General features: G+C 43.2%; 1 protein-coding gene across 9 annotated transcripts in view; it reads left to right on the top strand.

The window, feature by feature from the left end:
- LOC108270982 (polyamine-modulated factor 1-binding protein 1) overlaps positions 1-17130 on the top strand; it is a 186844-nt gene that overhangs the window by 166224 nt on the left and 3490 nt on the right. For 7 of the 9 annotated variants that reach the window (XM_017478086.3, XM_017478087.3, XM_017478085.3 and 4 more), the window contains 10 exons: positions 1-94; positions 2286-2439; positions 3083-3250; positions 4341-4457; positions 5724-5849; positions 8423-8590; positions 8684-8856; positions 8949-9023; positions 9116-9209; positions 11155-11210. The exon at positions 1-94 is cut by the window's left edge and continues 96 nt beyond it. In XM_017478086.3, coding sequence (XP_017333575.1) covers positions 1-94; positions 2286-2439; positions 3083-3250; positions 4341-4457; positions 5724-5849; positions 8423-8590; positions 8684-8856; positions 8949-9023; positions 9116-9209; positions 11155-11210 — 1225 coding nt within the window. Of the gene's footprint in view, positions 95-2285; positions 2440-3082; positions 3251-4340; positions 4458-5723; positions 5850-8422; positions 8591-8683; positions 8857-8948; positions 9024-9115; positions 9210-11154; positions 11211-16039; positions 16218-17130 lie in introns of all 9 variants that reach the window. The other 2 variants (XR_001813781.3, XR_001813780.3) reach the window with 2 other exon arrangements.

The raw sequence follows: 17130 nt of genomic DNA, 5'->3' as shown, positions 1-17130 counted from the left end.
TCCGGGCTGAGCAGATCCAGAGGAGACTTCATGCCGACCTCAGGAGAGTCCAACAAAGTCTGGAATCCAGCGAGCAGGAGCTCCACGACTGCAGGTGCACTTCAAACACACACACAGACACACTCTCAGTCGGTGAACATCGGCGTGACGTACGTGCGGATTCGGATGAATCTCACATCCGGATGAATTCTGTACCGCATGTACTGTAGAATAAAGAAAGCAGGTCCTCTCCACAATAATTTAATAGATTAGATTTTTCGGAGATGCTGAAATCCGATTCCCGCTCAGCCGCCGGAACATCTCCACGCACACGTGGTCGTCGTCGGTTCACGGCCTCACCTCGAGATCAGATGTTTAAACAATCGCGAGACGACACGCGGCAGCGACTTCTCCGCGTCTCAGCCAGCCGTTTGTCAAAGGTCACTTGTTCAGTCAGGCGTAGGAGCTAACGCTAAAGCGCCGCCGCCAGCCTGCCAATACGCATTACGCAGGATTTAGTAATTAAGCGATAGGCCGAGGACTAACCCGGGTGTTCGTGGGCCGTGGAGACGCGGCGAGGTCCCTGCAGCCATGCAGATAGGGGATTCTAATTGCCAGGGATATTGATCATCCTGGTGAGGGAATCGCGCCGGGGATCGATTAGCTGTTACCGTGGTCGGTTTGTCAATGAGCGAGAGAGAGAGAGCTGTATAAAGGAAAGCAGGGTTTTAAGCTCAGTTTCTCACACTCACCTAATCGCAAAAATAATAATATACCTACCTCATCGTCACCCTCAGTCTCGTTCTCTCTTCCTAATCTTTTCTCAACTGTCCGAGTTACCGTATCTTCTGACGATATTCGCTATGCAGCGAAGACATTTGGGTTTGAGATGAGAAGACGAATATGAGACGATCAGAATTTCGGCTTTCGTTTGCTCAGGTTTACGTCTACAGTAGACGTGTTAAACAACTTAAAACATATGGCACCTTTGGTGGCAGAAAACCCGATTTTTACGTGAGCGAATGTGTAGGAACCGATAGTCTTAAAGTAAATAACACTGAATATTTGGTCGCACTTCACATTTGGCCGCACATCTTTTTTCAGGACATTCCAAACCGCCGTACCGGCCACGCCCAACGCGCGGGCAACGGCGCTGATCGACGTTCCCTCATTTCTTCTCCAGCTTCAAAATGGCTGGCGTTTCTCCCATAGACAGCTCTCTGGTCTTCATGTCGGTTTATCCTTTTTAACAAATGCCGCGTTCACAGGCGAAACCATAGGGCTCGTACCGAGAGCAGACGTTCAGAGCTGTCGATTCTTTAAACGTTCGATTTATCAGGACACACCCGGCAGAAAGAAACAACTATCAGTCACACGTTCAAACGAAAGGTGCCACGTCGTAAGTTGTTTAACACACCTAGATGTAAATATAAGGAAACGGAAGCTGAAAGTCTGATCTGTCGTCTCATATTCATCTTTTAATCTCAAACCCAGTACAGGTGTAGAAGAGTAAAGACCCAAACTACTGAGACATTCAGCGCGAGCAGATTGTGAATGAGTACGGAAGAGTCAGAAGATCTCGGCTACAAAACTACACTATCCAGGCGATCATCCACTGAAACACGGGGCGCGAAGCGTTCTTCGGAGGTGTAGATCTTTCGAGTGTCCATGCGCGACCAGCCACCGAGCAGAAAGTAGAACGTCAGGATGAACGAGCGACACATCTGTACGTGGAGTGATTCTTACACGCTGTGCTCATTTTGAGTTGCTGATAAAAAGAGAACGAGGGCGAGAGATGGGACTTTAATTGGATTAGCCGCTCCAGCTGACGCTTCCTGAGCCGTGATTCAGGCCCTCATGCTCCATCGGTGGCTGAGCTCATCCTCCGCCCACCTCTAATTAGCTCCAGGGCTCGTTCATTAAACGTTTAAGCTTGCCTTGTCTGATTACAACCAACAACCTTTTTCTGCCGCGCTCACCGTTTCTGCACGGCATCGTGCTCCAATTAAGACAGAGTGAGCTTCCTTGAGCTTGATTAAACAGCGGGGAGAGAGAGAGAGAGAGAGAGAGAGAGAGAATTACAGCAAATTAGATGCTGTGGAGGAAGTGTGGACCGTATTGTGATAAGCGGTGATGAAAATACAGCTTTTTTCACAACACTCACACACTCTAGTCCTGTGATCGTGGAATGTTCTACGCTCATTTCTCTTGTACAGATTTGAGTCTCATTCATGCACCAGAAATCCTATACACCGTGATATATATATATATATGTACAGGTATGATACTCCTAGTTTGGCTTGCAGGACTCAGATGGAACAGGTGAAACTGGAGGCCAGCAGCAGCAGGCAGGCTCAGCTCAGCACCCAGCAGGAGGCTTTACGGCTGCAGCAGGAGAACCAGGAGCTCCAGGACGAGCTGAGCAGCACCAAAGAGACCGTTACACACATGCAGGAGCAGGTAATCGCAACCTCATCCTCATCCTCGTCGGATGTAAACACAGTAAAACATCCCATTCGTCCGTGTTAATCAGTACCGACTTGCGTTAAAGCGGCTGTAAGCGATTTTGCTAGGTAGTGATAGCTATCATCCGTTCATTCATTCATCTTCAGTAAGCGCTTTATCCTGGTTGTGAGACAGGAATACCCTGTTGCAGGGCATCACACACACACACACGCGCACACACACACACACATTCACACTGTCTGCTCTCTGCTCTCCACTGTCTTTCTGTAGCTTTACATCCTGGAGGCTACATACAAAATAGTTCCTTCATTATCAATAAAATGGCCAAATAGACTCTCGCACACATCGTTCATGAAACATCTCTTCCAATTCTGCTTCATATACACCCACTTCTCATCTTAATTATTTTCTAGATTACCCGGGGTTTTTTTTCCCACCCAGAAACCATTAGAGCATTTGCTCCCATTTCTGCATTACCTCATTGTGTGATATATTCAGACTCGGGCTAATGTGCATTAGCATAAGGACATTCTCTTCCAACTAAACAACCAAACACTGCTGTAAATCACTGTGGATAAGAGAGTATGGAAGATGCTGTGTGTGTGTGTGTGTGTGTGTGTGTGTGTGTGTGTGTAAGCTGAGGGAACACTCGGTGACGGCTCAGGCTCTGCGTGTGGAGCTGGCACAGGAGCAGGCCCGGCAGCAGGAACAGCTGGACTGGGTACAGAGGACACGTCAGAGAGAGGACAGCCTGGAGGCTGAGAGAGATCAGCTCAGAACTGACCTGGAAACAGTCAGAAACCAGGTATACACATACACACACACACACACACACACACACAAAGTATGCACATACTATTCATTTCACATAATCCATGTTTAAACATTTGATTGTTAATCTATCAAGAAAAATAATTCACTGAAAATCTCTCCACCTTTACCCTTATTAAAAACAAACAAACCCGGATCTATGAATATGCATGTGTATGCAAATTAGACACGCCCCCACGTCCTTCCAGTTTCATCGAAATGATCTAACTTGAGTAACTATTTCGCTCGCTCTCGTTCGTTACACGTGGCGGTGAGTGGAGTTTGGTTAAGAGAGTCTCGATCGTCGTTTTGCTCGCTGTTAAAATATATCATGTTACCATAACAACCGCAATCTGTCCATCACCAGCATTAGCTAGCCTGTTAATTAGCCTGCAAATACAAATACAGAGCTGTGACACTCGTACACACCGTAACGACGCCCCCCTAAATCGGGAGCAATGGAAAAGATGTGCATGTTAAATGGCAACATTTACATACAGACGTGTTTGCTGTTTATGGATATTTATAAAAATTGATGTTCATGCAGATTTGCATCTCATTAAAACAATGCTTTTTTTTTTTTTTTTAAATGAGATGTATGACATTTATTACTCTCCAGCCGTATTTCCACGGGTAATACCGTACCAATTCAATTAGGTTCCCTCCCTATCATAGTGTTTACTTCCAGATCACTCAGGGAATGATTTAGCTGAATGTGACCCAGACCTGCATAGATCCTGAAAATGTATTTATTTATTTTTCCCCCTCTCAAGAAGCGAAGCACATCAATCAGCTGACTGCTCATCTGTATGCGACTTAAATCTACATGTTTAATAGGTTTAACAGATCTGATGCGGTCCCTTACTCAATTACATCTGGAAATGTCTCTCCGTAATTCCAGTTTAATATCTGTCACTCATCTGTAGGATCAGATGACTGTATCTGTCATCTGATCAGCGTGTGAGCAAATCCTCCCGCTGTCAGCTTTAAATAACGCTCTGGTACACGTGATAAAGACCCGAGATACCCCACGAGTGATTGTCACCTGTCGTTTTGTCTTTCGTTCGTTCTTTCTGTGTGTGTAGCTGCAGGAGCGGGTGTGTGAGCTACACAGCGCCACCCTCAGGCTGCAGGAGGAAGAGGCGGACAAGCGGACGCAGCTGCAGGAGAGAGACGCTCGCATCCAGACTTTCAGCCAAGAGGTTCACAGCTGCTTTAAAATAAACTTTCCTTAATTAATTGGGATCATTGAAAAATGGGATCAAGTGTGTTATAGCGTTAAAGAGAACCAGCAGTTAACATGTTAAAATATATCCAACATTTTATACCTTATAGCCTGAAATACTACCACTATTACTACTACTGTTACTACTACTATTACTATTAGTATTGTTACTACTACTACTGTTACTACTACTATTACTACTACTGTTACTATTACTATTAGTAATAGTAGTAGTATTACTATTACTACCACTATTACTATTAATAGTAGTAGTATTACTATTACTACCACTATTACTACTGTTACTATTACTACTACTGTTACTACTATTACCACTACTACTGTTGTTACTACTACTACTATTACTATTACTGCTACTATTACTACTACTACTATTTCTACTACTACTACTGTTACTACTATTACCACTACCACTGTTGTTACTACTACTATTATTACTATTACTGCTACTGTTACTACTACTACTATTACTACTACTACTATTTCTACTACTACTACTGTTACTACTATTACCACTACCACTGTTGTTACTACTACTATTATTACTATTACTGCTACTGTTACTACTACTACTATTTCTACTACTACTACTGTTACTACTACTATTACTACTGTTACCATTGCTACTATTACTACTACTATTACCACTACTACTGTTACTTCTACTGTTATTACGACTACTATTACTACTACTACTACTGTTACTACTGTTACTACTACTACTACTACTACTATTACTACTGTTACTACTACTATTACTTCTACTACTATTACTACTAATACTACTTCTACTATCACTACTACTGTTACTACTATTACCACTACTGTTACTACTACTTTTACCACTACTACTATTAGTACTAATGCTACTCCTACTATTACCACTAATACTACTTCTACTACTATTAGTATTATTAGTACTAATACTACTACTACTTCTACTGCTATTACTACTACTGTTGCTACTATTACTTTTGCTTCTACTAATATTACTAATACCATTATTACTCTTGGTATTACTACTAACACTGCTATTACTATTACTTAATAAATATTTAATATTGTCATTGTTGTTATCATTATTGTTGTTGTTGTTATTATTATTATTATTATTATGTATTAATGAAAGCCTCAGATTGGTTCTCAACTTAATACACAAGTCAACAGAAATAGAATAAATTCCTGACTGTATGTGTGTGTGTGTGTGTGTGTGTGTGTGTAGCAGGCTGAGCGTAGTCAGGAGATGACACGCTTGCAGCAGCGGCTGATCCAGCGGGAAGAGAGAAACACCGAGCTGAGTACAGAGCTGCAGCAGCTGCGCAGTCAGAGCCGCCTCTCTCAGGACGAGGTGAGACGCCGCCTTCCTACGAGACACGTGACCCCAGAACACGTGGACGATTTGTGAACCGTAATTGTGTGAATTACATCACATCACGTTGTGTAGAACCCCTGTGTAACTGAGGTTTGCGTGTGATGAGTTCAGATCTCTGAGATACTCACAGAACAATCAACACGATGCTCACGTATAACACCAGTTACGGGCAATGAGACACACAGTCCAAAATACTAATATATATATATATATATCTCATACGAAACCAGTTTTCCTCATATTAGTTTTGATAGAGATTTTATAAGAGTAAAGCATAATGTTGATGAACTACTTGTTGAGACTCACCGTCCAAAAAAGGACCTCCAGGTGTAGTAAATCACAGCGTGGGTGCTAACCCAAAGTGTATGTATTGAACCAGACCACCTGCTCTTCATAATGCTGTTTGCTTGGGTATGTTTTCTAGTAATCCCTGGAGTCTGCCAGAAACAGGTGTATGTTATGTTTTTTGTTTGTTTGTTTGTTTGTTTTTTAAACAGCAACAGGGTTCAATACTTATGCAATCGCAGCTTTTACTTTAGATGCGTGTAATATAGATTTGTCTGTTTTGTATAAAATCGTGACACTTAATCTCGAATTAAGTCTCTGTTTCTGTTCACTACAAGATGTAGGGGGTGAATACTTATGCAAGGTAGATGTCTCGCCGCTATAAATTAATATTAAATAGACAAAACTCAGCTGTATGTTCTCGTATTATCTCACACCGCGCTGTCTGGAGAGGCCCGTTGTTTCCTCTACGGGTTGTTGATGTGAATACGGTGCGGACGTCTGACACGGAGGATCGATCGGAGTGTGGAAGTGGAGTGAACTCCGGTCAGTTCAGTCATCTGGACTCTCTCTCTCTCTCTCTCTCTCTCTCTCTCAGCCTTCACATCATCCTCTTTAAGTGCTGTCAGTGTTGCGCGCTCGCAGGCCCACTCTCTGCCCTGCTTTAATTGGTCGAGGAAAAAGCAGCCTTGTCATTTTGTGGTCAGCAAACTCCTCAGGCTTAAAAAAATAATAATAATAAAAATCAGGAGCAGAAACCGCATCCGGAGCCGCTTCTTCTCTGCCCCGATTGCAGGAGTAATGACCGGTGCTGGGTGTGTGTGCCGTGTGTCAATTGTCTGTTTTCAGTTCTGCCATTTAAAAATAATTGCTCGTGCTGTAGCTGGACCGGCGCGAGGCCACTAATGATCACCGCTGGTTGTGCGGAACGCGGCAGCACGCAGGGGGAGTCGGAGCGAACCAATAATGAGAAAAGACCAGGAAGCTGTATTTCTACATGTTTGCATTTATAGCACTTCTCATTTTGAAGTGTGTGTGTGTGTGTGTTTGCACTGCCTGCCTTTTTATATATATATATATATATATATATATATATATATATATATATATATATATATATATATATATATATATATATATATATATATATATATATATATATATATAGACCAAATATTTTGTAATCATGTTTGTGTGCACAATTCTGTGTGTGCTTTCTGTGCCTATGCTTCTGTCATTGAACCTACACACACACACACACACACATACACACACACACACACACAGAGCACTCTCACTACTTTAATTGCCTTTACTTTTTTTCATTACCTTTATTGGCTCTCTTCTACATCGCACGTGCTCAGGGATTGTGTAAAGGTCATTGTGAGACCTTCTCGATATTCTCCCACGCATTTTCCCTCTCTCTGTCTCTCTCTCTGTCTCTCTCAGAAACACACACACACACAAACCTGACTGTCTACCTTACACGTCTATGTCTTGTTATTAAAGACTGAGAATGTCTAGGATAATATTGCTGTGCAGTCAGTTAAAAAGGATTTCATGCTCATGTGGAATCTGGTATTTTATATATAATAATTCATACGCATAGTACATTGAATGAGAAAGTGCAGATCATTTACCCATTCACACACACACTTGGGAGCAACTCGGGGTTCGGTGCCGTGCCCAAGGACACTCGTGCGACGGGTTCTCGAGCCATAGCCGACCCCACGGCCGTAACCTTACAGCTACCGTATCTCTAGACACGTAAACAATTAAATATGATCAACGTAGGAAGACATGTTTATGTATTTACTTACTTATTCACACCCAGGAAACAACTATTGATGGGCTAGGAACATCTCTACATCGTTACCCTCGTTAAAACTCCTCTCTGTCGGTCTAACACTTAGCTCAGCAGTTTGCTAGCTGCTAATAAAAATTCTCTAAATTGAAGTTGACATTTTCACACCGATTTATTTCACACCAGAGACACTTGTTAAATATACAGTCATATATTCCCATAACTATTGAGCTTATTTAGTGTCATTACAAACTGAGCTCTTTGTTTATATCCGATTTTATACGGATTTAATGAGAGAGAGAGTGAATTTTTTCTTTTCTTTTCTTTTTTACAGCTCAAAGAAAGATCTGAATACCGAGGACCCCGTTAGTAATTTCAGTATTAGTTCCTCGCCGCACGCGCACGACTCTGAAACAGACGAGTTCAGACGGTTCCAGTTGATAACTCTCTTTACTTTCAGACTCGGGCGTTTGAGGGGCGTCTGGCGGAGTTAAACGGCCAGCTGGCGCGCTCTCAGCTCTGGGGTCAGCAGCAGCTCGTCACCCTGCAGTCCAGAGAGGAAGAACTGGTGCTCCTGAAGGTGGAGGTAGCCTCCCTCAGAGAGAACTACCGCTCCAAAGTATCTCAGGTTAAACACACACACACACACACACACACACACACAAGCTTTCTTCAGAAGCCTTCATGCTAACCCGTGTGTGTGTGTGTGTGTGTTGTACAGTTGGACACGTTACACACTGAGCTGGACTCTTTAGAACAGAAGTACAGGGCCGCTGTGAGTGAGGTGGAGGTGTTGAGGCAGGCGTTGGGCGACGCCCGTACTGATAGTTCCCGTCTGCACCGAGAGAGCGAGCTGGTGGTCACCAACGTCAACCAGTGGGTCAAAGAGCAAAAGTAAGATCTCATCACAGCTGGTCGAATACTTATACACTGCCAAGTGAAAATATCTCGAATGTGGTCAACGCTTGTAAACTGCGTCTCACCAGGCAGGCCAACGAGAAGCTCGGCCTCAAGATCAGAGACCAGAGCAAGAAGATCATCCACCTCACAGCTGAAAAAGAGTAAGAGCTGCTAGTGTTTTTAAACAGTGTGTGTGTGTGTGAGAGATGAGTAGTGTCGTGCAGATGTAGAAACAAGTCGTTTCTTCTCCCAGTCATCTGCAGGAGAACTTGGAGAAGCTGCAGGCGGAGATCCGCTGGCTGAGGGCGGAGCTCGATGAGCAAAGAATGGAGGCAGAGAGATGCAAGGTATATTTACATCATATTTATTTCTCTCTCTCTCTCTCAGACTTTCAGATGTTTGCAATGAACAAATCAAGCAAAAGCAATTCAAATGTGCTTCAAGTGGTTTCTCCAAATTCAACTGAAAATGCAACGTATAATGATTTCTCCAGTTTCAAAATTATTCACCCCCCCTGAATTGAATCCCTCACAACAGCACGAATATGCAGAACAGGTGTCGTCTCAAGCTAATCAAGGGCTTCATTAGTTGCAGCAGGTGCGCTTGAGCTGGAACACATGAAATACCTGAACTGGCTAGGGGTAGAACACGTATGAAATACCTGGACGGAGCAGGAAAAGGAAGATATCGACGGCTGCAGGCAGATGTCTGAGAAGGGAGGTTGTGAAAAACCCTCGAGTGACTGTAAAAGACCTGCAGCGAGACCTGGTGTAACAGGCACTGAGGTTTCGGTGAGCACAGTAAGGAGCGTACTAAACGCAGAAGGTTTCCGTGCCAGGACTCCGAGACGTTCACAGCTACTGACCCAAAAGCACAAGAAAAGTCGCTCAAAATCATATAAATAATCCACAGAAGTTTTGGGATTCTGTTCTGTGGTGCGATGAAACAAAACGGGAACGTTTCTGCACGATGGATCAGCGGTACGTCTGGAGGAAGAAGAATGAAGAAAGAACACTCTGTACACAGTCGAGCATGGTGGGGGCTCGGTGATGCTCTGCGGCTGCTTTGCGTCCTCCGGCACTGGAAACCTGCAGCGTGTGGAAGCCGAGACGGATTCATTGAAGTATCAGGAAATCCTAGGAGAAAACTTCACGCCGTCTGTGCGGAAGCTGAAGCTTGTGCATCATCGGACCTTCCGACAGGACGATGATCCTAAGCGTACCTCAAATTCCACCAAGGCTTGGTTGCAGGAGAAGTTCTGGAAGATTCTACAGGGCCGTCACAGTCACCTGACTTGAACCCCATAGCAACTCTCTGGTGGGATTTGAAGAATGCGGTCGCAGCACGCAAACCCAAGAATATTACTGACCTGGAGGACATTCCTCATAAGGAACGGGGTAAGATTCCTCAGGAACGCTGCCAGAAGATCTGCATCCCGTTTGCAGCGGGCCATAACAGCGAAAGGAGCTCTACTAAGTACTAAAGGTGCTCGCCATGAAGGGGGTGAATAATTGTGGACTGGAGAAATCGTTATACGTTGCATTTTCAGTTGAATTTAGAGAAACCACTTGAAGCACTCATCGTGTTGAACTATTTCACTTGCTTTTGTTTGATGTGTTCATCGCAAACCGCTGAAAGTCCGTACGTTTTCATAATAAACCTGCGATGGGGGTCGAATCATTTTGATCGCACCTGTATATTTATAATCTTTTGTGGAGAAGGTTTTGGAAAGCAATTGAAAAGTCACTGGCGATGAACAAGTGACAGGAGAATGTTATTGCATCATGAAATGTTCCAGTATGTAAATCCAGGCCAAGAGGTTGGGAAAAGGATACATGTTAGATTGTGGGTGTTTTAAAAAATAAAGAAATAAATAAATAAATTTATTAGCATATTCAAGAAAGTAGAATTTTGAACCGAGGTTAAAGTGTCATATCGTGCCGTGTTCATGTGCCGTTTTCTGTTTAACCGTCGCGAGGGGGCTTTGAAGTCAAGCAATTTTTGATGGAAGTCTCGAAAATGAAGTTCAGGTGAGTTTATGACCTCCACCGAGCAGCTAAGGAGAATTCGCGGCAACGTCTCGTCAAGAACAAAAGTTCTCCGTGTGTGGTGTTTAGCCAAAGAGTCTCTCTATTGTGATTCTATGAAGTTATATTTTATTGATGAATTTATTTATTGAGCGGTACTACTGCTATGACCTGGATGCTTTACAACCTTCAGAGAGTTGTTCATGTAGTATAATTGTGTTCACTGCTTTGTTTGTTTGTTTGTTTGTTTGTTTGTTTGTCGCAGGCGTTTCAGACCCAGAGCGCGAGTGAGCCGCTGCACAGCCGTCAGCCTCCTGCACTGTGAGTGTTCACACCATCACCACCACATCTCTTCATCTGACTCTGAGGTTTCAGACAGCGTTTACAGTATATCCGTGATCTGTTCTTAAAAAAAAGAAGAAGAAAAAAATGTAAGAAATCCGGCACTTTTTGTGCTCCTGGTGTTGATGTCTGCTGCCTGAAATATGAAATAAAGATGTGTTTTAAACTATTTCCGTCAGCCAAACCGAACTACAATGTTCTGCAAAACTTTCAGAAAGGCTGACGATCTTTATACTTGCGTGAGTATGTTTATCATCCGCAAAGTGCAAAGGGCGTTCCCGACACGGCTCATTTGCATGTAGTGACGCCCACAAAACTCCATAAAAGGTCAAGTGCACAGACACCTGGGAGCAGGAAATGAACAATCAGGGTAAAGGCTGAAAGGCAGAAGTGGAAGTTTGTTTAACTCTCTTTTTATGCCAATAATAATAATAATAATAAGCAATATTATCTTCTGTCAGCTGAGGCATTTGTTTACGGCTTGCGACTAAGCGGCATTTCTTTTGTCATAATTAAACGATTCGTCTTATTTAATTTAATTTACGGGTTTGTGTCGACTCGCTTTTTAATTTTTCTTATTCTTTAATTAATGCCAGGTGTTCTGGCATTAATTCTTAAGGCGCATTAAGCGACCGGAGAGACTCCAATCTCTTCTAAAATGCTGTTAGTATTTTAGTTTTATTTTATTATTTAGGCGTTTTATTTATTTTTTATCTTTTGTTACTTGGATAAGCAAACACCAAAGCTCAGCTGTCTCCACTCTCGCGTTTATCTCCAGTATGAAACGTTCTCTGGATCGTCCATCTAGTGGAATCTTTCGACTCTTCGTGTGGAGCCCTTCAGCCGAGATTCTTCTTTCGACCCTATGATTTAAAAAAAAAAAAAAAAAAAAAAAAAGTCCAACGTTGAACCCTATTAGAAAGCTACGTAAAAAGTTCGCGAGGAACCGTTTCTATTACGTGTGTGCCTTTTATCTTTAATAAACAGCGGTATGTGATGCACTAGGTCCATTAGGCAGCCCTGTCGTTTCACCGACATGATTCTGCGCCGTGGACATTCGCCTTATCTTCTCTAAAGGTGTGTAATTGTAAAGGAGAACTTCGGAAAACTTTCTCTTTCGACATGGCGGACGCTAAATCGGCTTTTCCCTTAAGGATCTCCAACACGGCAGAACCCATTTGGGTTCTGGCCCGGTACCAGGTTCACTAACTGCTCCCATCACATCCTGTCTGCACACACACACACACACACACACACCATCCCGTACCTTCATCCGTGTTAATGTCAGTGCTACACTTTACTAAACTTTACTGAGTTTCATGGGGGAAAATGGTTACTGGAGCATTAAGTGGATAATCACCCCGGAGACTGCGACTCTCTTGACTAATCATTCAGAGAGAGACAGAAACCAGAGAGCGCAGGGATGGAAAATTATACACACACATTAACACACTCTGCTCGTTCGGTGTAGCCGTGTGACTAAATGAAGCTCAGTTAATGTTCGAGGACGTGCAGAAAGCCTGCAGGCCTGTAAGTCGAGAGAGACAGAGAGGGAGATTAAATTCGAACAAATATGGAAGTGAAGTGCTTGATTTGATTTTGAAGGCATCTCTTAATGCGACTATAATATAATACTTGCTTCCCCTTACAAAAGATAAGACAAGATATGATTATAAGATAAGATATACGTTTATTGTCCCTGAAGGGAAATTCGTTTTGGACTCGTTTGTGTCCGTTCTGCAGTTTTACTAAACGACACAACAGCAGTAAAATAAACATCTCTCAACACAGGACTCTCATGTACATAAGACAGATGCGCATGTAAATACACCCATTCACTCATTCACGTCTACTCACGATGGTGGCATCTGATGGCGGATAAATATAAATATTCGATATTGCCCAGCCCGCGTATATAGCGTACATTGCACATATAACATATTGCCTAACCCAAGTAGCCTAACCCAACAGTTACATTACATGCATACTGGCGTTGAAAAGGTTAATGGGCATAGGCACAAAAAGGAATGTTTATATCGGTTCAGCTTGCACTTTGGGGCCCTGAATCTTCTACCAGAGCGTAAACGCTGAAATCCTGGGTAAAGTATATGGGTCGGATCAGACGCTAGTTTATTCCGCCTGTCTAATAACTGACTGCTCGTAGATGATCTGAAGGGGCGAGTGGTTTTTAACACCAATAATCTTCAATAAGGTAAAAATGGAGGCAACATTTTGGTCTTGACCCTCTTCTGCAAACCTGATCTGGACAAGGCAGTGAACGTGTGGCATCTGAGGGTTACTGAGTTACTACAGAATGTGAGGAAGTGTTTGTTTGGGGCGTTCAGCTGTTTGAGTAAATTAAGCTCCGCCCCAGAAAGACTGATTGGCATGTGTCTGCTATATTGCTTACGAATCTCAAATCTCCTCATGCAAACTGAATTTCCCTTCAGTGGAACTACGAAGCCCAAACCTGTTCAAGCGAGCTCCATGAAGACATGGTGTGATAAGTTTGGAAGAACTCGAGTGTTCTGTACACAACCCTCACCTCAACCCCACTGAACACCTTTGGGATGACTGAATCTAGAGCCTCCTCACATCAACATCGGCACCCGACCTCGACCTCACTAACGCTCTTGTAGCTGAGCGAACACGGATCCACTTCAGAGGACGTCGGCGAAGTCTGCCGCTAAAATAGCTGTTTTTCGCGAACCGTAAATCCGATCTAGCTGACGTTTGTCGTGATAGACTGGGTTACTTTAAAAACATGGCCGCCATCTTTAGCCAATCAGGTTTCGTGAGGCATTTCAGAGGGTTAGCATTGAGTTACTGTCTTGAAGCTTGAACATTATGTTCATCTACGGTTTCTTTTGGTGTTCAGTGTAACATGGGCGGCTGTGGATCAGGCGGTTGAGCGGGTGGTCCACTAATCGTAGGGTTGGATGTTCGATTCCCGGCCCACGTGCCTCCACATACCGAAGTGTGCTTGGGCAAGGCACTGAACCCCAAGTTGCTCCCGATGGCAAGTTAGCGCCTTGCATGGTTAGCACCTCTGCTACCACTGGTGTGTGTGTGAATGGGTGAATGAGAACCAGTGTACAGCGCTTTGGATAAAAGCGCCATATAAGTGCGCTATTTACCATTTAACTTGGCACTGAAACTGGCCACCGGGTGCTTGGACCCCGCAGATTGCTGCTTGAGGCTATATTTATAGAACAGCACATTCGGACACTGAGGTCACTTGGTGATCGTTTAACTATTGCTATCTAAACATGCACTATTGGACTAAGAATGTGAATCCTGATGCATCTTGTTTTAGATTCAATTATTATCATTATTTTTTAAATCTCTTCTTTATTTTGGCATAAGGGTCTGCAAACTTTTGCCCTAAGCAGTTTATAGTCACTCTTTCCTTAAACTGCTGGCACTTTCCCTGCGCAAAAATTTGAAGAGAAATAAAAAGAACATTGCTTTGATAAGATGCTTTCATCCAAAAAAAAAAAAAAAAAGAAAGAAACAACCAACAACCCACTATTCATTAGCACTTTGCTCTTTCTGGTTCACTTGCTGTAACATCCCTCCGGCTGATAGAGAGCCTGTCCTGTTTATTTGGATATCAGGGAATAAAATATATATTTTTTTCAAACTCGTATTCTACGCTTTTCCAGGCAGAAGTTATATGCGGATGTGGCGTAAATGGTACTCGGGATTAGATTTTCAGAGCAGATTGCTGTTATTAGCTGGGGGGGGGTGTACAGGGAAGGGGGGGGGGGCAAAACACGCAGCCGTCTTACTGGGAGGCAATCTATTTTCTTTTCACACAGGGCCGGAGCAGCTCTTAATGCAGTGAAGCAAAAGTGCTTCGGTCCGCAACCTTTCACGCCTTCACCTCCTTTATGTGGTTGAATAGTTAATAACTCTGATTTGCCTTTGAAAGCGCGTGCTGTGGGGCCCGTTCATCTGTCGGGCCCGCGTTCTCCTCAGCCGTCCTCTTCTTACACCGTGTGTGACATTTGTACTTTGATCTTTTTTGCTTTTCTGACTTTTAAGGGCCCACTTTATCCAAAACTGGGATAAATGGTAGACCTAGAGTGCTGTAGACTCCATCTTGAGTTCATTTCTCAACTTTCCTCCCTCCCTCCTTCCCTCTCCCTCTCTCCTTCCCTCTCCCTCTCTCTCTCTCTCGCTCTCACACACACACTCATGCGTCTGATCTCATCAGAGTGTTTGGTGTACTCAGACCCCCGTGTGAATGTGACCCTCCCTAATTGTGCCTCACGCTCATTTGCTCGCGCCACATGAGGTCCTGATTGCTTATTTATTCTCCTCAGGGCTCCTCTTGGACATTAGAATGATTGACTCGTTTCATTCAGTGCACATTTATCAAGCTTTATTTGATAAGCTTTGCTTTCCCGGGTATCCACAAACGCCTCATTCTCGCACTCCAGAATTCATAACGCACCGCTGCGGACTGTTATTCACACGCCTAATTGTTTCTCCGGCTAATTATATGCGAGCGCGAATAATTTTGCATGCACAAAACCTGTTTATCCCGGGCGGAATTAGCGGGCACAAAAGGGCAAGCATTAGCAAAGCTGCGGGAGTAGTCAAAGAGCCGATTGCGTATGCAAAGCTGCCAGATAGGACGACAACTTCGGAAACAAGAGACCGTGACGGTTTAAAGATTTTTTTTTCTTCTTCTTCTTTTAAAAAGCGGTCATTTATATGCAGCCCTGGTTTAAAGGAAGAAAAGATGCATAGTTTGTTAATTGACTGGTTTTTGTTTGTTTGTTTGTTTGTTTTGCTGCAAGTCTGTGCTACAGAGAGCTCGTTACACCCGAGGAAGCTGATGATCTCCGCTGTGACATTTGACTGTTTGCACTTGTGTCCAGCAGTGACGTGGCCTCAGGGGCTACATGAGATCCAGAGAGCTGCAGGGAGGTAAAGAGGCAGGGCAGGCTAACAGAGAAACCAAACCAGGCTGGAAGGGTAGGTCAGGCTGACAGGAACAGGAAAGAGGCGAGCAGCATGATGCTGAATGTGATGAGCAGCTCTGAGAGCATAGACCATATCCGTATTGTCACTAAAACTGGACTCCGTGAACGGCAAAACGTACGCGAAGCGTAAAGATGTGTTTGCTAAATGCTTAGACGAGGTTGTTAAATTCACCAATTTGTGCACATGGCTGCTGGATTCATAGATGAGTTTGCTAAATTTATATTCAGGGTTGCCGAATTCATGAATTCTTAGACGAGGTGGCTAGATTTCTAGATGAGGTATCTGAATTGATGAATTTGTGTAAAAGGTTGATAAAAATTCATAGGGTTGTTAAATTTATAGGTGAGGTTGCTATGTTCATGCATTTCTATACGAGATTGATAAATTCATAGACAAGGTTGCTGGATTGGTGAATTTGTGTCAGTCTAAGTCTTGTGTCTTGTGTAAATCATACACAAGGTTGTTAAATTTAGGGACGGGGTTGCTAAATTCCTTCCTTCCTTTTAGAGGTTTCTAAATTCATAGACAACACTGCAAGATTCTGAGGCGAGGATGCCGAATTCCTATAAAAGCTGGCTAACTTCATAGAGGAGGTTGCTTAATTCATAGATGAGGTAGCTAAATTCCTAAAAAGGGTAGCTAAATTCATAGATGAGGTTGCTTAATTCTGTATTGATTCATCTACATGCTTGCTAATTTCATAAGTTTGTAGATGCAGTGGCTAATTTCATGAATTAATATAGAGTGGATATCAAAAGTCTACACATCCCTGTTAAAATGGCAGGTTTTTGTGATGTAAAAAAAAAAAAAAAAAGATTGTTTCCATCCTCATTCAGAAATTACAACGTGTAAAATTTAAGTGAAACCCAGTGCAACCAGGTTATTGTAACTTTTTTATGTAAAA

Source organism: Ictalurus punctatus, chromosome 10 (assembly GCF_001660625.3).
Source record: "Ictalurus punctatus breed USDA103 chromosome 10, Coco_2.0, whole genome shotgun sequence".
In the NCBI taxonomy this organism is placed as follows: Eukaryota; Metazoa; Chordata; class Actinopteri; order Siluriformes; family Ictaluridae; genus Ictalurus; species Ictalurus punctatus.
This window is presented reverse-complemented; position numbering and strand designations above follow the sequence as displayed.